Source organism: Tenrec ecaudatus, chromosome 7 (assembly GCF_050624435.1).
Source record: "Tenrec ecaudatus isolate mTenEca1 chromosome 7, mTenEca1.hap1, whole genome shotgun sequence".
Taxonomy (NCBI): Eukaryota; Metazoa; Chordata; class Mammalia; order Afrosoricida; family Tenrecidae; genus Tenrec; species Tenrec ecaudatus.
The window spans coordinates 21,470,246-21,497,949 of record NC_134536.1 but is presented as its reverse complement, the minus strand read 5'-3'; the positions used below and the strand labels follow the sequence as shown (position 1 = coordinate 21,497,949).

Here is a 27,704-nt window from a genome sequence, read left to right as displayed (position 1 = left end):
GCTCTGACCTCCTGCCTCCATTTCCCCTTGCTGCAGGGGCAGGTGGTCTGACTGTCCCCAACGTCCCCCTTCCCCTAAGTCCGCCCCCCCTCGTCCCTGCCCCCAGAGCGCCCCCTCCCCCGCCTGCGGGCGCCGCCCCTACGCCCCCACGGAGGGACGCAGGCCGCCGTCTCCTGGCAACGGGGGAGACAGAGGCTAGGTTCGCGGAGCCAGTCCAGTTCCGTGGCGCCGGTAGAAGCGACCAGCGCCATGACCACCAAGCAAGCGAAGAAGAAAGAAGTGCACCGCATTAACTCGGCGCACGGATCCGACAAATCGAAAGAGTAAGAGGCCTGTCCCGACCGCCAGCCCTGGCCCAGCCGCAGCCCCCGCTCGTCCCTGTTGGTCCCCGTCCAGGTGGCTGCAGCCCCAGCCCAGCCGTGGTCCCTCGGGGCCCAGCTCCTCGGGCATTCCCGCCCTGGCGCCCTGCTGTTCCCAGCCGCTCAGCCAGGCTCCGCCGGGGGAGAGGGACCTTCCTGGGGAGGGCAGGTGCGCGCGGGGCCGGGTTCGAGCAGGAGGCTTTGATTGCCCTGATTTCTCACCCAAGGCCTGCTTCTCCAGCCCCGCCCCTTCGAGGCACTGGTTTCCGCCCCCTGGCCCTCCTAGTCTGTGTCACAGGGCCCCAGGGGGCACTGAGGGTTTCTGCTCAGCAGGTAAGGCCATCAGGTGAGCTCTTCCAAAGCGCCCTGTGGTGCTGGGAAAGGAAGGCGAGGCCGTGGACTTCCCTTCAGATGGCAAACAAGACAAGCTGGTAGAGTGTGGGGGCTAGAAGTGTGTCTCTGGGACAAATCAACACCACAAACAGAATCAACAACAAACCATGATGCTTCTCCGCCACTTGTGTCCTAATTCAGCCCTCTCCAAAGTACAGGTGTTCAGCTATCTGTGATATATTGTCACTTTTCTTTAATTAGTTTAGATATCAGAAATGACCTTACATTTGCGTACATGATTTTAATAGTCACTCCATTGTGTGGACCCATGTAATTTCAGCATTGTCGAATGGCTTCGTGGAGTCTACATCCTACAAGATCCTGAGGGATCAAGCCCTGATGCTCCAGACCTTTCTATGCTCCCTAACCACCTCTCCACTCGGCCTCAGGCCGTCCCCTGCCCCTGGGCCTTTGCACTTGCTCCTTCTTTTAGGTAACATTGTGGTTTGCCCCCTCATTCCTTTGAGTCTTAAAGCTTAAGTATTTACCTAAATGTCATTTCCTTATGCCTATTTCTTTGGTCCTTTTAAAAACTGCCTCCCCTCCAAATAAAAACACAATCTGAAACCCCAAAAAGTTCTGTCTTCCTTAACTGTTTTTTTTCCTTTCGTTCATTCAGTTTTGCTCACTTAAACTCCCCCCCCCCCCCCCCCGTAGTGGGCTATGCTAACTACAGAGTCAGCATTTTAAACCCAGCAGCCCCTCCATGGGAGAGCGATCAGGTTGTCTGCCTGCTTCCATTAAATTCTTGGAATCACAAAGGGTAGTTCTGTTCTGTATTCTTGGGTAACTGTGAATCAGAATCGACAATGGCAGTGAATTTGGTTTGGTTTTAATATACTTTATGAGTTGAAATCTACTAGATGGTAGTGGGATTTTTTTCACATATATATTCATCTTTACTCTCAATAGAATGCAAGTTTTATGAAGGCAAAGGCAGGAAATTATTTTTCTCCATTTTATGCACTCTGGCAGCCTTAACATCTGTAGTGGCTCCTGGCTTGTAGTAAGCACTCAAATATATCTACTGAATTGAATGAATGAATGGCCAAGAGATAATAGGGTTTTAAGGACATTTTTGAATACATAAAAATTATTTACTCAATGATAGTACAATGAATGAATTTGGGGGCGCATATGAAATCTCTGCCTCCAGTGCATTTATATCATGAAAAAATGTATTCTTAACTCCCACAAAGAAACTGATAAAACCTGATTCCATACGGCACATAACTCTGGAACTCTGGCCTGGTTTTGTGACAGGTCAGAAAGAGGCTAATCTCTCCTCCCTCAGAACTTCTTATTTCTTTTTGAGATAATACTGTTTCTAGCATGTTTTTTATTCTTAGAAAATATCTGAGTTTGGATCATGGTATATACTTATATTCAGAAATGTGTACGTTTATGAAAAGTGAGCAAGAAGGGCAGATGACTATGCTCAAATGTAGACCTTGCTAAAAACTACCTTTTGAGCATAAAAGAGCCTATCAGTCCATTTTGCTATAGCATTTTATGATACATGGGAAGTTGATTACCAGTAAATCCGTCCTCTAAGTGTTACTGAATAACTGAAGTTTCCTAGATTCCACTTTTTTATTAATAAATCTTTTTATTGGGGTGCATACAACTCTTATCAATTGAGTAAAGCACCCTTATACATTCGTTGCCCTCGTCATTCTCAAAATTCGCCTTCCACTTGGGTTCCTGGAATCAGCTCGTTTTCCTTTCTTTCCCTCCCCCCCCCCCCGAAGCCTTAATAGTTTATAAATTATTTTATCTTATCTTACACTGCCCGGCGTCTCCCCTCACCCACCTTCCCATTGCCCATCCCCCAGAGAGGAGGTTACATGTAGATCCCCCGAGATCGGTTCTCCCTTTCTACACCCCCTTCCCTCCCGATGTCATCACTCTCACCCCTGGTCCTAGATTCCACTTTTATCAGAGAGATCCAGATAAATAAAGTATCTCCCAGTATGAGGCCTGAGAATCAACTAGTCTACCAAGACTCCTGTGTAGTTTTCATTTGCAAAGCTCTGACTAGAGTGAGGGTTTTTTGTTGTTGTTTGTTTGTTTTAATGTTATTTTATCACGCTTGATTGGACTTACCTATTTCTACAACTGTGTTACCCCTTTTCTTTTTCTCTTTTCAACAGTTTTATTAACATATAATTCACATCACACAATCCAGTAGTTCAGTCACATCAAGAATTGTACAATCTTCACCACAATAATTTTTAGAAATTTCTTCATTCTTGTACTCATTGTTATTAGCTCCCCATTTTCTTTCCTTTTTTTTTAGCTCCCCATTTTCCCAAAGCTTCCCTTCTGTTGATCCAGTTACTGTTTATAGATTTACCTCTCCTGGATTTAACATACAGAAAACAATAAGCAAGCAAACAAACAAAACCAAGAAGAACCCACAAAAAACTCCAGGAATTGATGGGCTACCAATAGAAATATTTCAACAGTCGAATGGAAGCACTAGGAGGAGTCACTAATTTCTGCCAATAAATGTGGACGGCAGCTAATGATGGCCCAACTGACTGGAACCGATTTGTACCCATTCCAAAACAAGGTGACCTAAGAGCATACATAAATTATAGAACAATATAATTAATATCGCATGAAAGCTACATTTTGCTAGAGACCATCCCATGAAGGTGGCAGCAGCACATTGACAAGGAGCTGCCAGAGGTTCAGGCTGGCTTCGGAAAAAGACGTGCAACACGGGAGATGGAGATTGACTCCAATCGGAGAAACCAGAAAGATGTTTACTTGTTTTTTTATATTGACTATTCAAAGCATTTGACTGCGTGGACCATAAAGAACTCTGGCTAGCTTTGAGAAGAATGAGAATTCCAGAACACTAGATTGTGCTCACTTGGAACTTTTACACAGATCAGGAGACAGGTGTGTGAATATGAAAGTGAATATTGCATAGTTGAAAATCAGGAAAGGTTTGTGTCAGGGTTCTGTCCTCATACCACACTTATTCTGTTGTGAGTCATAATTGTAGGCACTGTGTTATATGAAGAAGAATTTGGCATCAGGATTATGGGAAGGCTTATTAATAACCTATGATAGGTAGATGACACAGTCGTGCTTGCTGAAAGTAAGGAGGACTTAAAGCATCTTCTGTTGAAGATCAAGGATTGCAGCCTTTAGTATGGATTACAACTCAACATAAAGACCCAACTCCTCACAACTGGACCCATAAGTAACATCATGACCAATGGAGAAAAGGTTGAAGTGTCAACGGTTTCACCTTGCTTGGATTTACTGTCAGTGCTCCTGGAAGCAGCAGTCAAGAGATCACAAGACAAGCTGCATTGGTAACATAGTTGCACAAGACTGCTTTCAAGTGTTGAAAATCCAGGGTGCTACTTTGAGGACAAGGTGTGCCTGCCCCAAGGCATAGTATTTTCGTTGCCTCATATGCATGTGAAAGGTGAATATTGAATAAGGAAACACGAAGAAGAATCGATGCACTTGACATTTAGCGCTGGTGAAGAATCTTGAAAGTACCATGGACGGCCAAAAGAACAAACTAAACTGTCCTGGGGAAAGCGTAGCCATACTGCTCCTTAGCGGCACAGAGGATAGGCTTGTCTCGTGTACTGTGGCAATGTTATGAGGAGAGACTAATACCTGAGAAAGGAGATCATTTTTTATAAAGTGGAGGGGCAGTGAAAGAGAGAACGAGCCTTGAAAAGGCGGGTGAAGGCAGTGGCTGCAAGAATGGCTTAGACCATAACAACAATTGTGAGGATGGCCCAGGACCAAGCGGTGTTTTCCTCCATTGTTGGAACTGACTTGAACTCACCTCATCACCACTAAAAGCACAAGCACTGTTACCTGTATCACCTCTCATCCTGAGCCTACAATCCTGCAAACTGAGTACATGGACCATGCCTGGCTATGTCATAGCACAGTGTCTGTAGCTAGTAAGCACTCACGGCTTGTTCATGAAACGAGTTTATAGTTATCTGCTTGTGCTTGCGTGCTTTGGGCATCTGCTCTTCTGATCTAGTCAGCCATTGCCAAACTTCACACCTTGGGCCTTTAAAACTGATAAGCCCGAGGAATCATTGACAGCCGGCTGTGACCAAAGTCCAGTGCTTCACTAGCTGGGTGTGGAGTGCAGACTGACACCAAAGCGGCTGTCTAGGCGATTTCTTTGGTGAAATGTTTCAGCAGAAATTTATCACTTTTTAATGGAAACATCACTATAGTTAGTTGTAATAAAAACATCTCTTGTAAGCCGTCCTCATGTGTTCTAATACAGAAGTTTAGAACTATGCTGGCTTACTATTTGAACCTTCTAATGTGTCTGGTCAGAGCTGCTTTAATCCCCAATTACAATTACAGTTTAAATCACCTTTCATTTGTGAGTCCTACAGGCATTTGATGCTGTTTTTGTTGCCACTAGTGTTTTTGTAGGCATCGTTTTTGCAAATTTTCTGGTGTTTTAGCATGATATTATGCCAGTTAACCTTTGTGAACCTATATCCATATTTCTTTTGAGAATGAAGTACTCATTAAATTAAAGAAGAGGCACATGGAAAGCAGCCGTCTTCCACTCAGTTATGAATAGTGTGTTAACTGAGATGTGATTCAGTGTAGAATGATCTTACAAAACAAATTTGTTGTTAGTAGTCATATGACCTTTAAGATGATTGCTATTTTTATTCTGAGATGAAGATGGACAATAAGCAATACTAAGGATTTGGTATGCTTTGGTAGAGGAGGAGCCCTTGGTAGGGGAGGTGGCAGGAGGTTTGGCATCATGAGTTACAGTACTGGGTGCCACCACTCTGGTGATAACAATGACCACAGTCATAAGTAAATATGACTTTCAATTACCAGGAAAATTGTGCCAGATATTCGATCTAGTCTTTAGTTTTCTGACTCTATGAGATGAAATGTCCCTTCTCGCTTCCCTGTCACTGATTCTTTGGAAGTATTGGTCAAATCCTTCGTCTATTCTGATGCTTGGTTTTCTCTTTAAATGTAAGGACATCTGACTGAAATTGCTTCCAGACCCAACACCCCTTGTTCTCCCTTCCTTGCTTAATTCCTATTATTTTATTTTTCCTACATTTCTGAATTACCAATTATCTGGTGGGTTCCTTGCTGGATTAAGAATCAGGATAGGGAGAACTGGGTTGTGGTCATGGGGATGCCATGGTCCTGGATGCTCCTGATGACAGCGGGAATGCCATACATGGTAGAGGTGGGAGCAGCGCAGATGTGTGGAGTGATAGGAGCCAGAGACTGCAGAAGCTGACTGTTTGAAATGGAAGTACGTGCAGTGAAAATATGTGATGATGATGATGATGATGCCCAGTCAATGGCCACATCTGAAAGAGAAGGAAATGATGGGTACTTGAGATTCCCTGACGAAGCTCCAAGTGCCTTGCCTGGCTGCCTTATTTGTGCATTCTCTTCAGGACCTGGGACACTGCATGACGAGGAAGTCTGTGGTGTAGTTGAGTTCCACTGGAAGCCTGGTGTGGCAATTTCATGGTAAACTCCTCTGGCTGACGATCAGAGAGGATGTTGCAGTGAAAAGCCCGGCAGGCAAAGACCCTGAATGGCCTTCAAAGGATGGAACTCTCACACTGATTTGACCAATATGTGACACGTCAATTGCATGGCTCTTACTATGAAAACCTCCTTCAAACGTCCTGACTAATGAAGACAGAAATGTGCATTTACCTTCAGTGGAGGCTGCTGTAAGTTCTCCCTGTGAAATGATTTTAATTGAAGGACTTCTTAATAACTCGTTAAAATGTGACACCATTTAAGAGTCTCCTCTGGAAGAGATTACTTTTTAATTTACTCCATTTGAATGTGTTAATTTGGACAGAAGAAGAAGAAGAATTCCTCGTAAGTTTGTTGTGTAGAAAGATTAGAAGAGTAGATAAAATGAGAGGTAAGTATTGATATTTTATAAATGTATGGAATTAGTACTTCAAGCTAAAAACACAATTAAATGTATCTTTTAAAGCTAATAGTGTGGCTGCAAATGCTTCTAGATTAACAAACTCAATCAGAACTGATTACTTAAAAATATTTTCAAATGATTAAAAAATATTTTCATTGAGTTTAATAGTACTTTGAAAACTGCCAGGTTATTTTAATAAATCAAGGCATTTATTATACAATCTATAAATTGCTTATGCCACTAAGGTTGGAAATACACTTTCAACAAATGTGTGTAATACAGAATGTTGGATAGGATATTACTAATTTTTCTCATGTGTACCCTTGACAAAGATACTATGCATATGTTCTTATAATAAAGAATTTATGCTCTAGGTGCTTTGAAACTTCATTGCTAAAACTTTTTCCCTCTGGGTATGTCCAAATAAATTAATATCATGTTCTGAGGCCATTATTATGCTAGTTTGGATGGCTGACATAACATATGGTACATCTTAAAAGTAAACAAATTCTTACTTATATTGTCTGTGTTTGTGGGTATCTCCCTGATATAAAAATGAATGCTGTAGTAGAAATATTTTGTACTGATTTTTACATCATCTTTTTACTTGATGAATATCAGAATTAAAGTAGTTAAAATTCTCCAAAAGTCTGCAGGTCCCTTTTGTCCCTTGTTCTCACCACTCCTTCTCTAATACCTGCCTCACTTCCATCTACCCACTCAACAAGGCTAGAGGAAAGCTAAGGCTCTCAGTCTCCTTCAGTGTCCCACAGCATGTGTGTGGTGTGGAGCTGCTTAGGAAGGCATCCAGAGGGGAAATGTATTGAAGCTGGAGGTGGGGGACAGTTTCTAAACTAATAGAGAAGCCTGCAGGGCCTGGGAGCAGTGTGGATGTGCAGGGAAAGGTAGAGAAAGCCGGGAGACTGAGGGACCTCCTCACTTGCTTTTGCCCTCAGGTGTGTCAGGAATATGCTGAAAACTTCCCCAGGTAAAGATAAGATCCGGGGTTTAGGTTGTGCTCCTGAACCTGGCAATGGAGCCCTGCCCACATACCACTGTGATGAAAAATGCAGACCGACTGGTTAGAAATGAGAGACAGAGTCTTGCACTTGCTCAGCCGGGGTCAAAGTCTGGGAGGAATTTGAGATGGCTTTGTAGGACAGGTCAGAATGCGGTTATGAGGAGAATCTGTTGAGTCGTATAAATAAAAGGATGCCTTTGGGTACTGGAATCCTCTTGTTTCTTTCACAGATTTTGGTTAATGCCAGTTTGGATACTTTCTTATCAAATTGCCTACCATGCTTTATGCCTGCTCTTTATGAACACCAGCTTTGCTACCAGAATATAGATGTCTTGGGGAATGGCAGACATTTTTTTCCATATAAAAAATTCATTTATTACATATTGAAATTTATATTAGGAATAGCCTTTAATGACCTCTTTAATTTTTAACACTATTATTGACCCATAATTCACATATACAATCCAATAGTTCAAGCAAATTAAGAGTTGTACAATTATTACAATTAATTTGAGAAGTTTTCTTCTTTCTGGTACTCATTCTTATTGTCTCATCATTTCACCCCCAACCTCCCCTGCTATACACCCAAGAAACGATTAATCCAGTTCCTGTCTCTGTAGATTTACCTATCCTGGATTTCATACAAAGAAAGAAATATAAAGAGCAAAGGAAAAAGAAATCCTTACAATAATAACAAATAAAGCAGGAATCCTCAAGCAAAAAGAACTCAAAAATATCAAAACCTAGAGCAAATTAAAAATAAGTCAGAAGGGAGAGCAAATGATAAAGTATTAAATTTTAACCTAACTGCATCTACCATAGGAGGCTGCCATCTGCGTGTTTGGCAATTTGACACCAGGCAGCTCCTCCTAAGAAAAGCTGGGCTGCTGGGCTTTCTACTCCCATCAGCGGTTACAGTCCCTGAAACCCACGTGGTCACTACGAGTCAGCAGTGACTCGATGGCAGTGAGCTTGTTTATTTTCGGTTTTGGCATCTACAATAATCCATTTTCCAATGCTCTCTGCACGACAGCAAGACTATTCACATCCCTGGCCCATGGTCTGAAGGGATTCACCAGGGGCTTAATCCAAATGTATTTGCCCATTCACACCCTCCCTCCCCCCAACCAAAACTGAAGCAGCTTTAAAATGGGTCAAAAGGGAAATTAAGTGATAATATATTCCATTTTAACCTAACCACATCTGCCGCAATGCTCTGTGTCTGATAACAAGACTATTCATAGTCCTTGACTATGGTCAGAGGGAATTCTCTAGAGGCTTAGTCCATGTTTGGACGCTGCAAATGGATTTTGGGCTTCCACTGTCACCCACAGCCTTCTGTCTGCCAGTTGTTCACAATTTAAGCTCTGATACCATTCCCTTCTTTGGATTTGGGTTTTATTATTTACAATCTTTGGATCACACAGGATATTGTGCTTCTGCCATGTAGACTTAGTTGATGTCTCGCTCATGTGAGTGCTTGTTTGAAGGCAAGCCCTTAAGATCTTAGAGCAGCAGTTCTCAACCTGTGGGTCACGACCCCTTAAGGGGTCGAATGGCCTTTTCACAGAGGCCACCCGATTCATGCAAGTAGCAAAATTACAGTGATGAAGTCGCAACAAAAATCATTTTATAATTGGGGGTCACCACCACATGAGGAACTGTATGAAAGGGTTGCGGCATTGGCAAGGTTGAGAACCACTGTCCTAGAGGCTATTGTTTTCTGAGAGCCAGGCACCGTCTAGTTTCTTTACCGCATCTGTTATAGCATGCATCTCTTCAATGATCTCTTCTTGAGGGCCAGCATTACGCCTTAGAATAGGGATAGAATTCTTTGAATAGCTGAAATTTAAGATCCAGGGGTCTGTGGCCCTGACTTGGAACCAGAGCAGCACAAGTAGGCTTTTTCCTAAACAATCATCAAAGTCCTTACCTGGTTCTCAAAAGAGCTGATCTGCCTACAGGGACACAGAAGGGACACAACGGAACCTCCCCTCAGCATCCATGATGACCGTTCCAGAAGGGACGGCAACGGAACCTCCCCTCAGCATCCATGATGACCGTTCCAGAAGGGACGGCAACGGAACCTCCCCTCAGCATCCATGATGATCGTTCCAGAAGGGATGGCAACGGAACCTCCCCTCAGCATCCATGATGACCGTTCCAGAAGGGACGGCAACGGAACCTCCCCTCAGCATCCATGATGACCGTTCCAGAAGGGACGGCAACGGAACCTCCCCTCAGCATCCATGATGATCGTTCCAGAAGGGATGGCAACGGAACCTCCCCTCAGCATCCATGATGATCGTTCCAGAAGGGATGGCAACGGAACCTCCCCTCAGCATCCATGATGACCGTTCCAGAAGGGATGGCAACGGAACCTCCCCTCAGCATCCATGATGATCGTTCCAGAAGGGATGGCAACGGAACCTCCCCTCAGCATCCATGATGATCGTTCCATGTTACCAACTTGCTCCCTGCCTTGCTTTCTTCTGCCCTCACAAGCAAGCCATTCTTCAGTGTTCTTACGTGGCTTCATTTCTTTTTGTGTTGTTGTTGCACAATCTTGTGCACAACAGAAACATTCCCCAGTCCTGTATCATCCTCACGATTGCTGCAGCCTCAAGTGACAATTCTTCTCACTCAGGGTCTTACTTTTTTTTCACTAAGCCTCTACCTTACCTCACTGAGAGCATATCCAGAGTACAGGAGACTTAACATCAGCATCCTTGACATCAAGGATGACTCAAAGGAGCATTGTGGCTGTGCTGCTTCCAGGGCAGATCTGCTTGTTCTGACCCACGACAGTACTTTCAGCGTTCTTCACCAACATCGCAATCCAAATGCATCCCTTCTTCTGCAGCTCCTTACTCATTGGTCGGCTTTCATGTACGTAGGAGGCCAGTGAAAATACACCGGCTTGGGTGGGGCACAGTTTAGGCCGGAGAGTGAGATCTTTATCTTTACTATTTTAGAGAGGACTTCTGCAGTAGATGTGTTCAGTGCACTCTGTTGCTTGATGTCTTGACTGCTGCTTTCTTGATTGCTTATGGATTCAAAGAACATGAATTCCTTGATACTTTCAATCTTTCTCTGTTTATCATGATGTTGCTCATTGGTCTAGTTGTGAGGATTTGGGTTTGATTTATAATTATAAGCAATGCATACCACAGGCTTTGTTATTTGATCTTTATCTGTAAGACCAAATTTTCCTTATTTTTAGCAAGCAAGGTTGTGTCATCTGTGTATTATCAATCCTTAGAAAACCTTCTTCTAATCTTGATACCACACATTGTTCATATCGTCCGGTTTCTCAGATTTGCTCAGCATACAGATTGAATAAATATGGTAAACAGATACAACATTGGTACACACCCCTCTTAATTTTAAAACATACAGCATTCCCTTGTTCCATTCAAATAACGCTTTCTTGTTCTATGTTCTGGTTCCACGTGAACAGAAGTTCTAGAATTTCCCTGGAATTGAACATTATGAAGTATTCTGAAATTCTCATTCTTTCTCAATGTTATCCATCAGTTATTATGATTCATAGAGGTGAATGTCTTTGCATACTTAATAAACCCTAAGTAAACATTTTTTCTAGTGTTCTCTGCTTCCAGCCAAGATCCATCTGATATCAACAATGGTTCCATGTTCTCTTCTGAATCCACCTTGAATTCCTAGCATTTCCCTATTGAGGTGCTCCTACAACACTTCTTAAACTATTCCAGGAAGATTTTACTTGCATTTAACATTAATGGTGTTGTTGTTCGGTGCTGTCGAGTGGGCTCTGAGTCATAGTGACCTTACATGAAATAGAGTGAAGCAATGCAAGGTCCTGCACAATCCCCACAATCACTGTGGTCCTGTGTGGGCCTCGTTGCAGCCACTGTGTCAATTCTTCTTACTCTCTTAATCACTCTCTACCAAGTCTGATGGTCTTTTCTACTGTTCCACAGTCTGGCCCCTTCTGATAACATGCCTAAGGTACGTGAGTTGGAATCTCACCATCCTCCACTTGAAGACTCACTCAGACTAATTCTTTCAAGGAAGATTTGATGCTTTCGATATTCTTCACCATCATGATTGCTCAAAGACATCAATTCTTTAGTCTTCCTTATTCATTGTCCAACTCTCAGATGTGTTCAAGTCCATTGGAAACACCATGGCTTGGATTAGGCACACCTGCGTTTTCAAAGTGAAATCCTAGTCTTCAACATTTTAAAGAGGTTTTGTGCATCAGGCTTGACTAATGGGAACATGACATTTGATGGTTGACTGCTGTTTCCATGAGCATTAAGTGTGGTAGAGCCAAGCAAGATGAACTCCTTGACAACTTAATCTTTTCTCCATTTATCATAATATTGTCTCCTGATGCAGCCATCAGGATTTTGGTTTTCTTTATATTGAGTTGTAATTCATACTGAAGGCTGCAGTCCCAGATCTTCGCCAGCAAGAGCTTGAATTCTTCCTTGCTTTCGGCAAGCAAGGTTGTGTCCTCTGCATATTGCTGTATACTTCTTTATACAGTACATAGTTTTGGATTATTCATTCACTTTATAGATTGAGTAAATATGATGAAGGGATACAACCCTGTGCACTGTGATTGTCATAGTTTGATAACCATTGCTGGGCCCCTCAATGGGTGTACAGTCCGTTTCTGGAACCTTGTTTTGGCTAAGGTCTTCAGTGTGGCTCTTGGATTTCTTCCTTCAGCACCATCAGTTCTTGATCACATGCTACCTCTTGAACTGGTTGAACTTTAATTACTTTTGCTACAATGATTCAGTGTGTTCTTCCATCTTCTTGTGATATTTGCTCCGTAACTCAATATTGTGACCACGGAAACCTTCAACAATATAACTTGGCCTTGTATTTTTTTTCCTTAATTTCTCTCAGCTTGAAATATGATCACTTTATTCTTCTTTTTGCTGTTCTAACTCCAGGTCTTTGCACATTTCATTATAAAAATTTACTTTGTCTTTTCCAGCTGCCCTTTGAAGTTTTCTGGTCACTGACTTTTCCAGATTATTTCTTCAATTTTCTTTAGTGACCCACATTCAAAAGCACACTTCAGAGTCTCTGACATCCATCCGGGGCTTTCTTTCTTTCCTGTCTTTGTAATGACCTTTTGTTTTTTCATAGATGATGTTCTTAACATAATCCCATAGTTCTTCAGATCTTCTGCTATTGGCATTCAGTGTGTCAAATCAGTTCTTGAGATGGTCGCTAAATCCAGGTGAGATATACTCACAGTTGTATTTTGGCTCTGCCAAATTGTTTTCATTGTCTTTAGCTTCAACCTGAACTTGTTCGGTGTCATTGAGTCAGTTTCTACCCATAGCGACCTTGTGCACAGTAGAATGAAACACTCCCTGGTCCTGCACCATCCTCACAATTGTTCCTATACTTGAGCCCATTGCTGGTTCCACAGTGTCATCGTCTCCTCGGGGGCCTTTCTCTTTTTACTGGCCCTCTGTCAAATAGGACGTCTTTCTCTAGGAACTGGTGACATGAACTTACATGTGAGAAATTGATGGGCTATTCCACAGTCAGCCCCTGACCTCGTTTTTGGCTGATGATGTTGAGCATCTCCATAATCTCTTCCCACAGACACGGACGGTTTGATCCTGTGTCGTCCATCGGGGATGGGCTTGTTGTGTTGTGTCACCACGAGTTGAAACAGACAACAGCATTGTTCTAACAACCTTGCTCCTTCTTGTCACTTTTATCCTAAAGAGCAGTCATCTTTGACTTCTCTCCTTAGCCCACCACTTCCAATTGTTTTCCATGTCCTTATTATTCTCCCATCAAACTGCTTTCCCACCCCCAGCTCCACATTCATCACCTCCCCCACTGCTTCCCCCAACCCCCTGCCATCCATTGGTTCAGCCTGTTAAATTAAGGTAGAGATGTGGAGACAATGTTTTAATCGGTCTTCTGTTAAGATTTTCTTTTCAGATTTAATTCTAACCCCTTGTGCAGTGCTGTCAGTGAGCACTAGTAGCACAAATAGTGAAGCACTCAATTGCTAACCTAAACACTGAAAGTTTGCGACCACCAAGCAGCTCCAGATAATTCATAATTCTACCTAACGGTTACAGCTAAGACGATCTTATGTATGCAGCAGTTCCACTCTCTCAGACTGTCATTCCGAGTCTGAATCTTACTTCATGGCGTCCAACACAGCACTACTTTCAATAGTTTTCCTAACATTTCACAGTTAAACTCATTCTAATTTTGATTTAAAAACAGGGAACTAGATAAAAAGGACAGCGAGAGATTGAACAGTCTAACCAACTTCAGCTTGCTGTTTCTCTAGCTCTCTGCAGCAGCCAAACCTTAGCACTCTGTTGGCCATTCATCCACTTCGACTTGTGGATGCTTTTGCTGTCTCTCTCTCTGTCCTCCACTGGCTTTCATCATATCCCTAATTTCTTCCATCTTTAGTGACCTTCCTTCCCTCGAAGCTGACATTGACTTTTCAAGTTGGAAACAACTTTTACACCTCCTCGGTGCTCCCATTTAGTTTTTTGTTCACCTTTGCCTTCTGGTGATGTCTTTTCATTCTCATTATTATAAGTTATTTGAGATTTTGCTGATCTTTGCAGTCACGCAAATAATTTTAATAAAGTGAAGTGAATGAATCAAAAGAGCATAAACCATAACAACCAGGAGTTAACATTTTACTTTGTAGATTTAGATTTGCCTTTCCATTTCCTTCCATATTTGTAATTTCTGGACAGTATGGCTCAGAATAGCCCTACCCAAAGTTAGTCAGTTGTGTACATCAACTTATCTCTTGCTTCCTTCAGGATACAAGCTGACATGACTTAAGAAGGCATGCTGGCTGCGCACAGCATAAACTGCCTCCTGCTATGAATAAAATCATGCTCATACACTGAACAGCATGCATGAAGAACACAGTGGCAAAATCCCAGACCATCCTTTTATGAAGGTTTAGCTTCCTTAAGAGTGAACATGTTTCCATAAAACGAACCATGTTTGTGTAAAATGATGCCACTTTCCATTCCCTTAAAAGTCCTGGATTGGCTTTGCACCAGTTAAATAATTCCTTGAGCATTTTCAGCTCTTGTACATTTTTAATTGTATAATCTTCTTAGTTGACATTCATTTAAAATATTTTTAAAGATATTTTTCCCTTCTTGGTATGGTATGTGTTTAATAGGCATTTTTAGTTAAAAAGTTATTTTATTAGTATTTTATTAATAATTGAATTATAAAATATAGCTTAATACAATCATAGACTACTTCCAGTATATATTACATTTAATAAGACATTTTCTCAGTTGAAAATTATGTAGGTTATTTAATTTGTTGAGAATGGGTATATATATGAAAGACAGAATATGTAGGCAAAATATATTTTATTACATAGGGTTTGGTAATTTAATATATAATGAGATATAGATTTAAATTTATGGATTTTCACTCTAGGATCAGATAGAATTGCTATCATGAAGTGATGTTTGGAATATCCTTAATTTTTCTATTAAAATCCCCAAGCTAGTTTTTCATTTCTTTTTATCTCTTAAGTGATATAAAATTGACACACAGCACATTATACTTACTTAAAGGGTGCATCGTATCGATTTAAAAATGAACTTCCAAATATAAAACCATCACCACAATCAAGATGAGGAACAGTTACACCATTCCAACAATTTCCCAGTGCCCTTGGTCATTCCTCTTTCCAAACGTTCTGTGTTCTAGTTGCAGGCAGGAACCTGTTAATCTGTATTCTGCTACTATAGTGTGGTTTTCATTTTCTGGATTTCCACATAAATGAAATAAATCATAAGGTGTGTACACCTTTCTTCTGGCTTTGTTCCCTCATCATGTATTTGGATATCCATGATATTGTCAGTCTCAGTGATTCTCTGTCACTGAGTTGTCCATTGTATGGGTATACCATAATGCGTCGATTCATTTTCCTGTTGGTAGGCACATTAGCATCATTTCCAGTTTTGAGCTACTAAAACAAAACTGTTTTGCACATTCATATAGCTTTTTTTATTTTTTCCCATATATCTGTTTTTTTATATGAACATTCCTTCTCCTTCCCTTGAGTAAAATAGGAGTGAAATAGCTGAGCCATGTGGTTGGTGAATGCTTAACGTTTAAAGGAACTGCTGAGCCATCTTCCCAAATGCTGCACTACTTTACATTCTGTCAATAGTATATCCTAATGTGTTGGTCCATTGTCTTATCAAGACATTTTAAATTTTATTTTTCATTTTCTAATGACTATTGATACTGAGTATATTTCCATGTGTTTATTTTTTTAACCTCTTTCATTACTTAAAACAAATCACCAGAAATGCAACAGCTTAAAACAACTTTTATTACTTCACACTTCAGAAGGGCAGAAATCTCCATGAGCGTGACTAGGTGACATTCCCCCATTTCAGGAGGTAGCATATGAGCCAGGACCAAATAACCATGAAGGAATAAGTTCAAGATGTATTGAAAGCATTAGCCAAAAATAAGGCTCCAAGAATTGAGGGAATGCAATTGGAATGTTTCAACCAATATTTCAATGGAAGCATTTGTGGATGTCAGGAAGACTGCTACCTAGCCAACTGACTGAAGAGATGCATATTTCAAAGAAAAGCGACCCAACAGAATGTTCATATTATCGAGAAATATCATTAATACCACATGGAAGTAACATTTTACAGAAGATAATCCAACAATGGTGGTAGCAGTACATTGACAGGGAGCTGCCAGAGCTTCAGGCCAGATGCAGAAGACTTGGAGCAAGGGATATCATTATTGATGTCAGGTAGATCTTGGCTCAAAACAGAGAATACCAGAAGTATGTTTATTTGTGTTTCATTGATTATGCCAAGGCATTCAGCTGTGTGGGTCCTAACAAACTATGGATAGTCTTGAGAAGAATGGGAATTCCAGAACACTTGTCCATGGATAAAGAGGCAGTGGCGTAACAACAAAGGAACACTGCATGCTTGAAATCAGGAAAGGAGTGTGTCAGAGTTATATCCTCTCACCGGGCTTAGTCAATCTGTATGCTGAGGAAACAACCAGAGAGGGTGGATGATGAAGGAGAATGCATCATCCGGAGTGGAGGAAAGTTCATTAACAACCTGCAATAGCCAGTTGACAACCTTGCTTGATGAACGTGAGGATTTGAAGCACTTACTGAAGAAGACCAAGAAATGCAGCCTTCAGCATAGATTACAACTCAATGTAAAGAACTAATCTTCACAACTGGGCCAAGAGGCAACATCACGATAAATGGAGAAAAGATTGAAGTTGTCAGGATTTCATCTTGCTAGGATCCTGGGGAAGCAGATGTGCAGAGATCAAAGATTCCTTGCATTGAGTAAATTTGCTGCAGATCTCTTTAAGATAATGATTCTATTCTAAAAAAAGCAAGTATGACTTGTAGAAAACTAAGTATACCTGACCCAAACTATGCTTTTTCTGGGTGATCCAAGTGAGTTTGATCAAAGTTAGAAGAAGTTTCAGGTTTTATACGGGCATCCTCAGGGCACTCCACCTCCCCACGTGGAGGCCTGAAGCCAGGGGAGAGTGCTGCATGGCCTCCCAGGAGCAGCTCGAGAAGCAGAAAGGGAGCGATGGTGTTTTTAATCGCCTCACATACATGTGAAAGTTGAACATTGAATATGGAAGACTGAAGCAAACGCAATGCATTTGAAACGTGGTGCTGGAGAAGAATCTTGGAAGTACCGGGAACTGCTAAAAGGACAGACATCTGTCTCAGAAGATGTATGGCCAGAGTGCTCCTTAGAGACAAGGGCAGCGGGACTTTCTCTTACCTCTTTTGGAGAGTTGGCCGCAGAAAGCAGGGCTGGAGAAGGGCATCATGCTCGGTAAAGCAGAGGCAGTTGTGGGCTGAGACGTAAGAACAGTTGTGAGGGTGGCACAGGAGCAATCAGTGTTCCTTCCTGTTGTGGAGGGCGTCAGTATTGGTTGGAACGGACTCAATGGCACTTAACAACAGCAACAACAACAGAAATTGGCAAATGACATTTTCTGAAATTCCCGAAAAGCATCTTCCTCTTTTTAAATGACGGAATCCAGTCTGGAAAATTAAGGACCTATTCCTAATTCCGTTATTTATGCCCAGACCAGCAGCAGACCTCCATCACTCTGTTCCAGTTTAAAGGCAGCATCCTTTCAGATTGGTGGGTGCATATTTTATAGCAGTGTTGAAACATGTGTACATTCATCCTACTCAGTCTCACTTTAGGAGGTGGAAGTCTCGGTGGGAAGTGCTATTCATGATGCCAAACCCATGGGATGGACAGAGCCCTGTTCCTCACCCTCTTTTTTCTGCCTGTTTCCTCATGGAATTACAGGGAAGAAGATTATTACTTGTTATACAGGACACTGTAGGAGGAGTTAAACCTATTTTATTTAAAAGCTAGGAGCTTGTGAATAACTCTAGCTATTTGTTCTCAGTTGGGGCCTATTCAGACTATGTGCCATTTAGAGGGTAAATTCAGCTTGCTTTCTAAAATAGAATTTTAAACTTAGAGTATTATGGTTATGTGGCATGTTCAGCCTCATAGCAACTTAATGTCCAATGAACCCACTCACTGTCCAGTCCTGTGTTGTGCTCACAGCCATTTTTGTTTGTGCTTTTTGCTACCCTCATTGTGTCCAGCCCATCTTGTTGGGGATTTTCCTCTTCTTGGCCGACCTTCTACTTTACCAAACTTGATGTCCAAAGCACGTGGAATGAAGAGCCATCATCATGTCTACGGAATATTCTGAACGTGCTTCTTCCAAGACTGAGTGTTCATTTTTCTCAAAGTTCGTGGTCTTATTTAATATTCTCCACTGAGACAAATGCATTAGGTCTTAGGTCTCCCTTATTCATTGTCCGGCGTTCACATGGGGATGTGGCGACTGAAAATACCTTGCGGTGAGTCAGCCACAGCTTAGTTTTTCAAGTGACATCTTTGCTATTTAACACTTTAGAGAGATTTTGTAGCATCTTTTCCCAGATGCTGATTACTTGACCAGCTTTTTTATGAGTATTAAATGCTACTTCCCAAGTCCCCTTCCTAATGCCTATCGAAGGTTTACATTTCTCAGCCCCCAAATCATCACCGTAGTTGATTTTTCTGTAATCAAGCCACTGTTATTTTGTACTGGGTTTTCATCTTATGTGTGTACCTCCATTCCTTATTTAGCAACATGGCTAGATTCCAAAGTCTATGTTGTTATATGAAGATTGGTGTTATTGGAAAATGGAGGATTACCATATGAGATCACTAAATGAAGATGATTTCATCATTGCATAACTGGAAGATTATACTATTACATAACTTCCAGGCTGCATCATAGCATTATTTAACTGGAAAAAAATCACTTCATTACATAGCTGCCAAATCATTGAGGAACTTGGTTCAGCCTGTAATTGTCACAGGCAAAATTACTGTCACCTCACTGTCTGTTTTAGCCGTGTTTCTTCCTGACATATATTATTAATACACAAAATAGTCTGACAGATTTTTTACAATTGTCATCAATGGGAAATGTTGAACAAATGTAGGATAGAAAGAGGTGTGTGTATGAACAGATGCATATTCTATGTATTAAATATATGCATAGAAATACATAAGGAGCCCTGGTGGCGCAGTGGTTACATGTTGGGCTGCTAACTGCAAAGTGAGCAGTTCGGAACCACCAGTCAGTCTGTGGGCGAAAGATGAGGATTCCTACTCGTGTACAGAGTTGCAGTCCAGGAACCAGTGTCAGGCAGTTCTATCCTGCCCTGTAGGATTGCTAAGCATCAGAATTAACCTGGTGGTGGTGAGATTTTAAATTATTTCTGAATACATATCACATATTAGTCAGTCTTCTTATCACCATCTTACTCTCTTAATTTGTTTATGTGTTGCAAATGTATGATACACCATTCTTCTGTCCCTACGCTTTTGAAACTACTTTGTCAGACTTTCCTGGTATGCATGCTGCTTTATGCTTCTTCTCTTTACTGTAAAGCAGCTTCACTTGTTAATCTTTCTATGCTGGAAATCAATCTCTTGTCTGGCAACTTCAGACCCACTAAACTACCTCATTTGTTTACTCACACATATTGTTGTATTTTATTTTTTACATATCCCCTATTAAGGATTTAATTTTATTTATATTTAAAAGATCCCAACTTTTTACAAATTTATTTTGCATAAAAATATCTAGCATTTCTTAAAAGTATCAATGACACCCACCTCATTCCCTCATTTAACTCCCCTCTCCCAACAATATATTTAGTATTGAGGAGGGAAGATTTAGTCATACAGTTATAAATACTTTGAAAATATTTATAAAACTTATAATGAGAAACAACAAAGACATCTCTGTGAAAAAAGTAACTGCTTTTTCAAGGCCGCAGAGTTATTTGCATGTTGGTATTTTTTTAAACTGGACAGTATTTTCCAATATTACCTTTTAAAAAAATAATCAAAAGTCTTGCATTTACGTTTTTCCCCCAAAATGATGAGACCAGAGATGTGCTTTGAGTATTTTGAAATCGCCAATTATGCTAGTGTACTAAGTACATTTGCCCATCAACTTCAAAGGCATATTGTACTGAGAATTTTAAAAGCCACCGTTAGTACGCAATCATTTGGAGTCTACAGCAGTATGTTGGATCTTGGGTTGAATCACCTTAAGCATAGTGTACATTTTATGCTTGGCATTGTAGGTGAGCTATCGGGCGTATGACGATCCTTCTAATGAGAGCCTGGTTTAGTGGTCTTCAATGTAGATGGCAAGTGATTTGATGTGCTACAAGGAACAAAGGCCAATTAGTGATCAAACTTAACAGCCTTAGAAAAGAGCTAGAACACTCAACTATGCATGACAGAATGAAAAGCAAAGCAAAACAGAATCCAGTAGAGTCCTTATTCTTTTAAAAACTTGCATCATCCTTTTTCAAGAAAATAACTTTGGAGACTTTTGAGCTCTCTAAATTAATTATATTATAGCTTTGAAGGTTATAAAATCCATATTTTTATCTGTAAGCTTTCACTTTCACTAATAATAAAAGTAGAAGTACAATGCTGCACTATTTTTCTTATTCTTTAACATTATGAAAGAGTTTCATCTTTTAAAAACTATTCTACTCGTAGGAGACCTGTTGGTTTAGTTGTTCTGTGTTGATCTGCTAACCACAGGTCAGCAGTTCTAAACCACCAGCTGCTCTTCGAGACAAAGTTGTTGCTTTTTATTCCTATAAAGGGTGGAAGTCTTGGAAGCCCATGGGGCAATTCTATCCTGACCTACAGGGGTCATAAGTCAGAAATGAGAGATGGTTTTCCTGCTTCCATGCTTATATTTTCTCACATATATCTGAGGATATTTCTTTGCAAGGAATATATTTTCTTCCTTTCTTTCCAAGATATATGGTAGGCTAAGATAATTTAAAAAATAAATTATATCACAAACTCAACCTCACTCCCCGTGAGGTAATCCCAATGCAGAGGCACCTGGTAGCCAAAGTAGCACCGCCCTTCTGTGTTTCTGAGAGTGCAGCTCTCTAAGGGAGCAGAAAGCCTCATCTTGTTCCTGTAGAAAGGCTTGAGGACTCGAACTGATGACCCTGCAGTTCATAGCCCAGTGCACAACCCACTGCACAACCCACTATGCTACCAGACTTCCAAATTATGCTTAGACATACCTACATAAATAAAAATGCTGTGGATCCAGAAATTAGGGCTCTTAAGAACTCAGTGCCAGAACCCTTAATTGAAGCGGCTGCTTAACCCTCTAATTAAACTGGAACACTTTGCCTTTACATATAGAGGGCAACGTTTGGTGGTCAAATGAAGAAGGAGGTACCACACCTTGACTCCAGGAGTTTCATTCTCATTAAAAAGTTGAAGGAGAAAATCCACTCAAGTGCTGCTGGGAGATTTTAAGAAATTTAATTTCTCACTTCCTGGGTTCTGGGTGAAATAAACAAACAAACGACATCAGAAATTCCCTTGGGAAATGGAAATCCTCTGGCTGAGACATTCAAGGGTTTGAGATATGATTTTTTACAGTACCCAAGGTCTAACTAAGGTGGTGGTGTGGACTAGGCTTTGCGCTGCTAATCACAAGATTAGGCTGTCTGCTGCAGTGAAGACTGACAGTTTTGGAAATCCTGTCTAGGGTAATTATGAGTTGGAATCAACTTGATAACTTGATGACAGTGTTTATGCTGTTTTGAGGGGGTGGTGAGGGGGCCCTTTCTAAAAAGTCTAGACGAACAGGCCTGGTCTAAGCATTGGGCTACTAAATGCAAGGTAAACGCAGGACTCAAACCCACCAGATGCTTCACAGGAGAATTATGATATTGTCCCTCTCTTTAAAGACATATGGTCTTGGAAACTCAAAGGAGCCATTCTGCTCTGTCTTCTATAGCGTTGGTCTTAGTTGGATGGACTAAATGGGAGTCATGTTTTTTGTTTTGTTTCTTAAGGTGAAGGATGACATGGACTTGAATACGTCTCACTTTAATGTAGAGATAATCTCAAAAACAGTTTGATGCGTTGAATACTAATGATCATAGATTAGATGAGTCCTGGGATGATAGCAAGAACATCGCACATGAAGAAAGCAAAGGGTTATTAATAAGACAGCAAAGAAAGAAGTGAACAAAAGTGATGTCAGCTGAGACTAATTTGCTCTTGAACATAGTTAAAACAAATGGAAGAAGTGGTGAAGTAAAAGAGTTGAGCAGAAACTTTCAGAAGGCAGCTTAAGAGGACAAGGTAAAGCATTATAATGAAATGCACGGAGACCTGGAATTAAAAAAACAAAAAGGAATAATGCATTCAGCATTTACCAAACTGAAATAACTGAAGAAAAAAATAAAAACTTGACTAAGCATCTGTGACTGTAGACAAAATACTGAAATACAGAAACATCAAAAGACAGAAGGAAGACACAGGGTCGCTTTACCAGGGAGGATCAAGGAACTTGTGACCATTTCAAGATGTAGCATATGATCATGAACTAAATGTACTGATAACAGTCTAAGCTACACTGAAAGTATTAGTGAAAAATAAGGCTTTAGGAATTGACAGAATAACAATGGAAATGTTTCAAGAACTGCAAGCTCTCAGTCTATGCTACCAAATTAGGAAGATAGTTACCTGGCCAACCCACTGAAAGAGATTCATATCTGTATTCATACCAAATAAATATGACCCAAGAGAATGCAGAAATTATTGAGCAATATCATTAATATCCCATGCAAGTAAATTTTTGCTAAAATACTTTAAAAAATGGATGCAATAATACAAAGACAGAGACGTGCCAGAAATTCAAACTTGATTCCCAAACCGTGTGGAATGAGGGGTGTTATGACGTATAGCAGATGTGTTTGGGCTGAAAGCAGAGAACGCTAAAAAGATGTTTACTTGTGTCTTACTGACTGTGGGAACACAATGAACTGTTTGCATCTTTTAAAACCTATTGATAATATTGAAAATAATGGCATTCTCGAACTCTGCATTGTGCTTATGGAAAATCTGTACATAGAACAAGAGGAGGTTTTGTGGTTTTTTTTTTTTAACAGAACCAGGGAATACTGCCTGGTTTAAAACCCGGAAATGTGTGTCAGGGCCTTATTATTTTACCATACTTATTTGATCTGTACACTGAACAAATAATCTGAGCCGCTGTACTGAATCAGGCTTTGAGGAGAACTCATTACCATCTGGTGGTGATGTGTTCATGACACAATTTTGCTTACTGAAAGCCAAGAAGGTTTGGAGCACTCACTGATGAAGATCAAGGACTATGTACTATAGTTGAGGCTGACTAGATGTGACAGCAACAGTGTGACAGAAGTGGTCTGTCATTGGCAACTAACCTAAAGATTGGTGGTTCATATCTACCCAGGGGTACCATGGAAGAAAGGGCTGGAGGGAGATTTGCTTCCACAAAAGTAGCAGCTAAGCAAACCTCAGAGAGCATTTCTACTCTGTCAATCACAGACTTGCCATCAGAAATGGTAGAAGGGCAAGCAATTTGATTTAGGTTTTGGAATCACTTTGGGCTCACAAGGATAATCTTCATCTCAAAGTTCTTAATTTTACTTTAGTTAAATGTACAGAGTGCCTTACTCTAGTGAAGTCATTACAAATTCCAGGTATTATGATGAGGGTGTATTTGGAGTTATGATGTTGTTAGGTGTCCACAAGTCACTTCTAACTCATAATGACCCTAAGTACAGCAGAACCAAATACCACCTGGTCCCAGCCATCTCACAATTGTTGTGTTTGATGTCATTGTTATAGCACAGTGTCAATAAATCAAGGCCCTTCCTTTTTTTTAACATTTTATTAGGGGCTCATACAACTCTTATCACAATCCATACATATACATACATCAATTGTATAAAGCACATCCATACATTCCCTGCCCCAATCATTCTCAAAGCATTTGCTCTCCACTTAAGCCCTTTGCATCAGGTCCTCTTTTTTTTTTCCCTCCCTCCCCGCTCCCTCCTCCCTTATGTGCCCTTGGTAATTTATACATCATTATTTTTTCATATTTTGCCCTATCCGGAGTCTCCCTTCCCCCCTTCCCTGCCATCCCTCTCCCAGGAAGGAGGTCACATGTGGGTCCTTGTAATCAGTTCCCCCTTTTCAACCCACTCGCCCTCCACTCTCCCATCATCTCCCCTCACACCCTTGGTCCTGAAGGTATCATCCACCCTAGATTCCCTGTGCCTCCAGCCCTCATATGTACTAGTGTACAACCTCTGCCCTATCCAGCCCTGAAAGGTAGAATTCAGATGATGGTAGTTGTGGGGAGGAAGCATCCAGGATCTGGGGGAAAAACTGTGTTCTTCATCGGTACTACCTCGCACCCCAATTGACCCATCTCCTCTCCTGAGGGGATCTCCATTGGCCGACACTTGGGCCTTGGGTCTCCACTCTGCACTTCCCCCTTCATTCTATATGGTATATATACACACACATACATATACACACATATACATATACATACACACATATATATACACACATATCTTTTTTTTTTAAGGCCCTTCCTTTTCTTGACTGCCCCTTTACCAAGCATGATTTCTTTTTCCAGGGTCTGGTCTCTCAACTTGTCCACAGTACTTGAGATGAATCCCACCATCTCTTCCTCCAAGGTACATTCTGGCTGCACTTCTTCCAAAACAGACTTGTTTGTTCTTGTGGCAGTCCAGAGTATGTTCAGTCTTCTTCGCCAGCACTATAATTCGAATGAATCGGTTCTTCTTTGGTTTACCTTATTCAATGCCCCGTTTTCACATGCAAATAAGACCATTGGAAATGCCAAGGCGTGGGCCAGGCCTCCTAAGCCCTCAAAATGACCTTTTTGCTCTTCCATATTTTAAAGAGGGCTGTACAGCAGACTTGCTCACGGAAATATACCATTTGATTTCTCAACTACTTTCATGAGCATTGACTGTGGAGCCAAGAAACATAAAAGTTTGACAATTTCAGTATTTTCTCCATTGATTGTGATATTACCTGATGGTCCAGCTGTGAGGATTTGGGTTTTCAGTGCATTGAGTTACAATCCATACTGAAGGTGACAGTCCTTGATGTTAATCAGCAAGTGTTTCAAGTCCTCCTCCCCTTCAACATGTAAGGTTTTGTCAGTTGCACATAGCAGGTTATTAATAACCATTCTTCTGGTCCTAATGGTGCATTCTTCATGCTCTCCAGTTTCTCTGTTTGTTTGGAATGGCTACAAATAAGGATCTCTTCCAATCAAATTGACCATGTAGCCGTTTTCCAGATTTCTTGGCATAGACAGACGAGTGCTCCTCATGTTCCAACAGCTTGTAGGAACATTGCAATTGGTGATTCCATCCAGTGCTGGAGCCTGGTGTTTGGTTACTGCCTTCAGTGCAGCTTGGACTTCTTCCTTCAGGACCATTGGTTTGTGCTTATCAGTTACCTCTTGAAACAGTTGAATAGTGACTCGTTCTCGCTGGTATAGTGACTCTATTCTTCCCATCTTCTTTGGATTGTTTCTGCATTTTATTCAATGTTTTTCCCATAGAACCTTTCAATATTGAGGTTTGGGTTTTTTGGGTCAGTATTTTCAGCTTGAGAACAAGCTGAACATGTTCTTCCTTTCGGGTTTTCTATCCCCGGCCTTTGCATAGTTTATTAAAGTACTTTCCTCGGGCTTCTCAAGGTGCCCTTTGAAGTGTTCTCTTCAGCGCTTTTAATTCATCCCTTCTTCCACTTCCTTTAACTGCTCTAAGATCAAGAGCAAGTTTCAGAGTCTAGTCTGACATCAGACTTGAGCTTTCCTTTCCTTCCTGTTATTGAAGTGAATACCAACCCTCCCCCGACTTTATGTATGATGTGCTTGATGTCATTCCCCAGCTCACCAAGATTTTGTCATTGGTGTTCAATGTGTCAAATCTGGTCTTGAGATGATCTCAAAATTCGCTTCTCACATATTTAATGTCATTTTTGAGATGCTCATGGATTTGTTACTACTTTCTTCAACTTCACCCTGAACTTTCATATAAGCAATTGATGGTCTGTTCCACAGTTAGCTTCTGACACCTCTTTTTTGATGCTGATCTTTAGCTTCTCCAACATTTACTCTGATGGATGTAGTCAACTTGATTTCTGTGTATTCCTTCTGGTGAGCATATATATGCAGACACCCTTCACGTTACTGCAAAAAGGTATTGGCGATGAAGAAGTCATTGGCCTTGAAAAATTCTATCATGCAATCAGCAGCCTCGTTTCTGTCACCAAGACCATATTTCTCACCTGCTCCTTCTTCCTCTTTGTTTCCAACGTTTGCTTTCACGCAGCCAATAATTATCAATGCCTCTTGACTGAATGTTTGATCAACTTCAGATCGAATAATTTGGTAGAATTCTGTAATATCTTCACCAGTAGCTTTAGTGGCTAGTGCATAAGTTTGAAAAATAGTTGATTAACTGGACTTCCTTGTATATGTTTAGGTATTATCCTATCACAGAAAGCACTGTATCTCAAGATAGATCCTGATATGACCCTTTTTACTATAAATTATACACCATTCCTCTTGGATTTGGCATTCCTGGCATAGTAAGCCATGTGGTTGTCTGATTCAGAATGGACAATGCCAGTCCTTTTTGGTTCACTAATGTCAGGATATAGATTTTTATGCATTTCATTTCAACTCCTTCTAATTTCCCTACTGTATACATTCCACATTCTAATTGTTAACAGACATTCCCAGCTGTTTCTTCTCATTTTGTGTCATAGCCCTTCAGCAAGTGGACACCCTGCAGGCTTTGCTCCATCGGTGCTCTTATGATAATCTAATCTCTTCAGGCAGCTCTGCCTCAGTTATATTTTGAGTGTCTTCCAATCAGAGGGGCTCATTTGCTGGCACTATATCTGACAATGTTCTGTTGCTATTCATTGATGAGGTTTTCAATACACAGGACAGAGTTACCCTCCCATTCATAATGTTTTCTTTCATTACTCACTCTGAAGTATACAGCTTATTTCTTCTTCTTAGTCTGGAAGCTCCACTAAAATCTGTTCACTTTGGGTGATCATGCTGGTATTTGAAATGCTAGTGACCTAGCTTCCAGCACCACAGTCACATGCAAGCCACTGCAGTACAACACACTGAGGGCCAACTGTGGAGGGGTTATTTTTTCTGTGCACCATACTTACAGTTTTTTTCTTATTTATTTTTGCTGACTTAACTTTCTGTCTCTGAAACTTAGCAGGGTGACAGATGAACAGCTATACCGATTATTTGTATATTGAGCTATTTTTATATTTATTGTAGCCAGACCTCTAAGTCCAATAGATTTCTTCCTTCACCTTAGACTCTGGTCTAAGGGCCACACAAGGGCCTTGCTCCTTACTCCCATTGCTGAAATGAAAGGCAATGCTGGAAGCATTAGAGATAATAAGCCAGCATCACAGCCTTGGGTCCATTTAGA

The 27,704-nt window shown here is 41.0% G+C and overlaps 1 protein-coding gene across 1 annotated transcript in view; it reads left to right on the top strand.

Annotated features, from left to right (window-relative positions):
- Positions 1–249: 249 nt before the first annotated feature.
- ADGB (androglobin) overlaps positions 250–27,704 on the top strand; it is a 226,980-nt gene continuing 199,525 nt past the window's right edge. The window contains 1 exon segment of the mRNA XM_075553888.1: positions 250–323. Within this exon segment, the coding sequence (XP_075410003.1) occupies positions 250–323 (74 nt within the window).